The sequence below is a fragment of the Cyprinodon variegatus genome, unplaced genomic scaffold, assembly GCF_000732505.1.
Source record: "Cyprinodon variegatus isolate N-32 unplaced genomic scaffold, C_variegatus-1.0 Scaffold2228, whole genome shotgun sequence".
Lineage (NCBI taxonomy): Eukaryota > Metazoa > Chordata > Actinopteri > Cyprinodontiformes > Cyprinodontidae > Cyprinodon > Cyprinodon variegatus.
The window spans coordinates 18,129-19,566 of record NW_015152681.1 but is presented as its reverse complement, the minus strand read 5'-3'; the positions used below and the strand labels follow the sequence as shown (position 1 = coordinate 19,566).

Genomic DNA, 1,438 nt, shown 5'->3' with positions numbered 1-1,438 from the left:
TAACTCTGAGACTGACACACACTTCTATATGTCCCAAATCTTCATCTGAGACTCCTCTATAGATGATCTAGTTCATTCTAATATCTATTCACCATAGCTGTAACACTGTGGCCAAAAACAAAGAGTTTTGGTGGGCCTGGTTTCAACAACACACGTAGCAGGGCTGATTGATGCATTGCTAATGAAAGCCAACAAGACACTGAATTAGCTAGACTCTGATCATTTGCAGCCGACCTTTAAAAAATCCTCCAAAAACATCATTAAAACTGAGCAAAGCACATTAAATCTGTCCTACTTTTGCTTTTATTTTCATCTGAGGGTATTTTCATCTGAATTAAAGTGTGTTTCTGGACTTTTTGCTAAACAAAAGCTTATTGATCAACTAAATGTTTCTTAGTCCCCAAAAAGTTTTTTTCCTCAATAAATTCATACAGAAAAAACTGTGCCACACCCTGCCAAATTTTTCAATTATTTTCAATTCAAACATATAACTTCTCAACTGCTTGTTGGACAGCAAACTTAATTCATCTTACCTTTTTTAAAACCTTTGTCACAATTTATTCAGGATAACAGCTTTTCACCTGTGTGAAGTCTCTTGTGTTTATCAAGACTAGATTTATGAGTAAAGCTTTTTCCACAGTACAGACATTCAAAGGGCTTCTCACCTGTATGAATTCTGATGTGAGAAGTCAAATTACTCTTGTCAGTAAAATTCTTGTTACAAATGGTACAGGAAAAAGGTTTATCACCGGTGTGAATTCTCATGTGAGTAGTCAAATTATGTTTTAGAGTAAAATTTTTGCCACAAATCGTGCAGGAAAAAGGCTTCTCCCCTGTGTGAATTCTAATGTGAGTATTAAGATCAGATTTAGAGATGAAGCGTTTTCCACAGGTCAAACATTGAAAAGGCTTTTCACCAGTGTGTATTCTCATGTGATTATTTAAAGTACTGGTTTCAGTGAAATTCTTGTTACAAATAGTGCAGGAAAAAGGCTTCTCACCTGTGTGAATTCTGAAGTGTTTATCAAGATTAGATTTCTGAGTGAAGCGTTTTCCACAGGACAGACATTCAAAAGGCTTCTCACCTGTGTGAATTCTCACGTGAGAAGTTAAATGACTTCTTTCAGTAAACTTCTTGCTACAAATGGTACAGGAAAAAGGCTTTTCACCTGTGTGATTTCTTATGTGTGTATCAAGATCAGATTTCTTTCGAAACATTTTTCCACAGAATGGACATTCATGAATCTTCTGACCTGTGTGAGTTCTCATATGAACCATCAAATGTTCTTTTTTTAGAAAGTTTTTTCCACATGTCAAACATGGGAAAGGTTTCTCTGCTTCATATTTAGCCTCTTCCTTCAGAACAAGCTGCTCTTCGTGCTCACTTATGGGGAGCTCCATGGTTTCCTCTTTTGTCCAGGGATGTTCTGGTTCTTTC

At 36.2% G+C, this 1,438-nt stretch overlaps 1 protein-coding gene across 2 annotated transcripts in view; it reads right to left on the bottom strand.

Moving 5' to 3' along the window:
- Positions 1-6: 6 nt before the first annotated feature.
- The window catches only part of LOC107080696 (gastrula zinc finger protein XlCGF8.2DB-like), a 9,049-nt gene continuing 7,617 nt past the window's right edge, over positions 7-1,438 (bottom strand). The window contains exon 2 of one of the 2 annotated variants that reach the window (XM_015368903.1): positions 7-1,407. In XM_015368903.1, the coding sequence (XP_015224389.1) occupies positions 562-1,401 (840 nt within the window). In that variant the 5' untranslated portion in view covers positions 1,402-1,407 and the 3' untranslated portion in view covers positions 7-561. Of the gene's footprint in view, positions 1,425-1,438 lie in introns of both variants that reach the window. The other variant, XM_015368904.1, reaches the window with a different exon arrangement.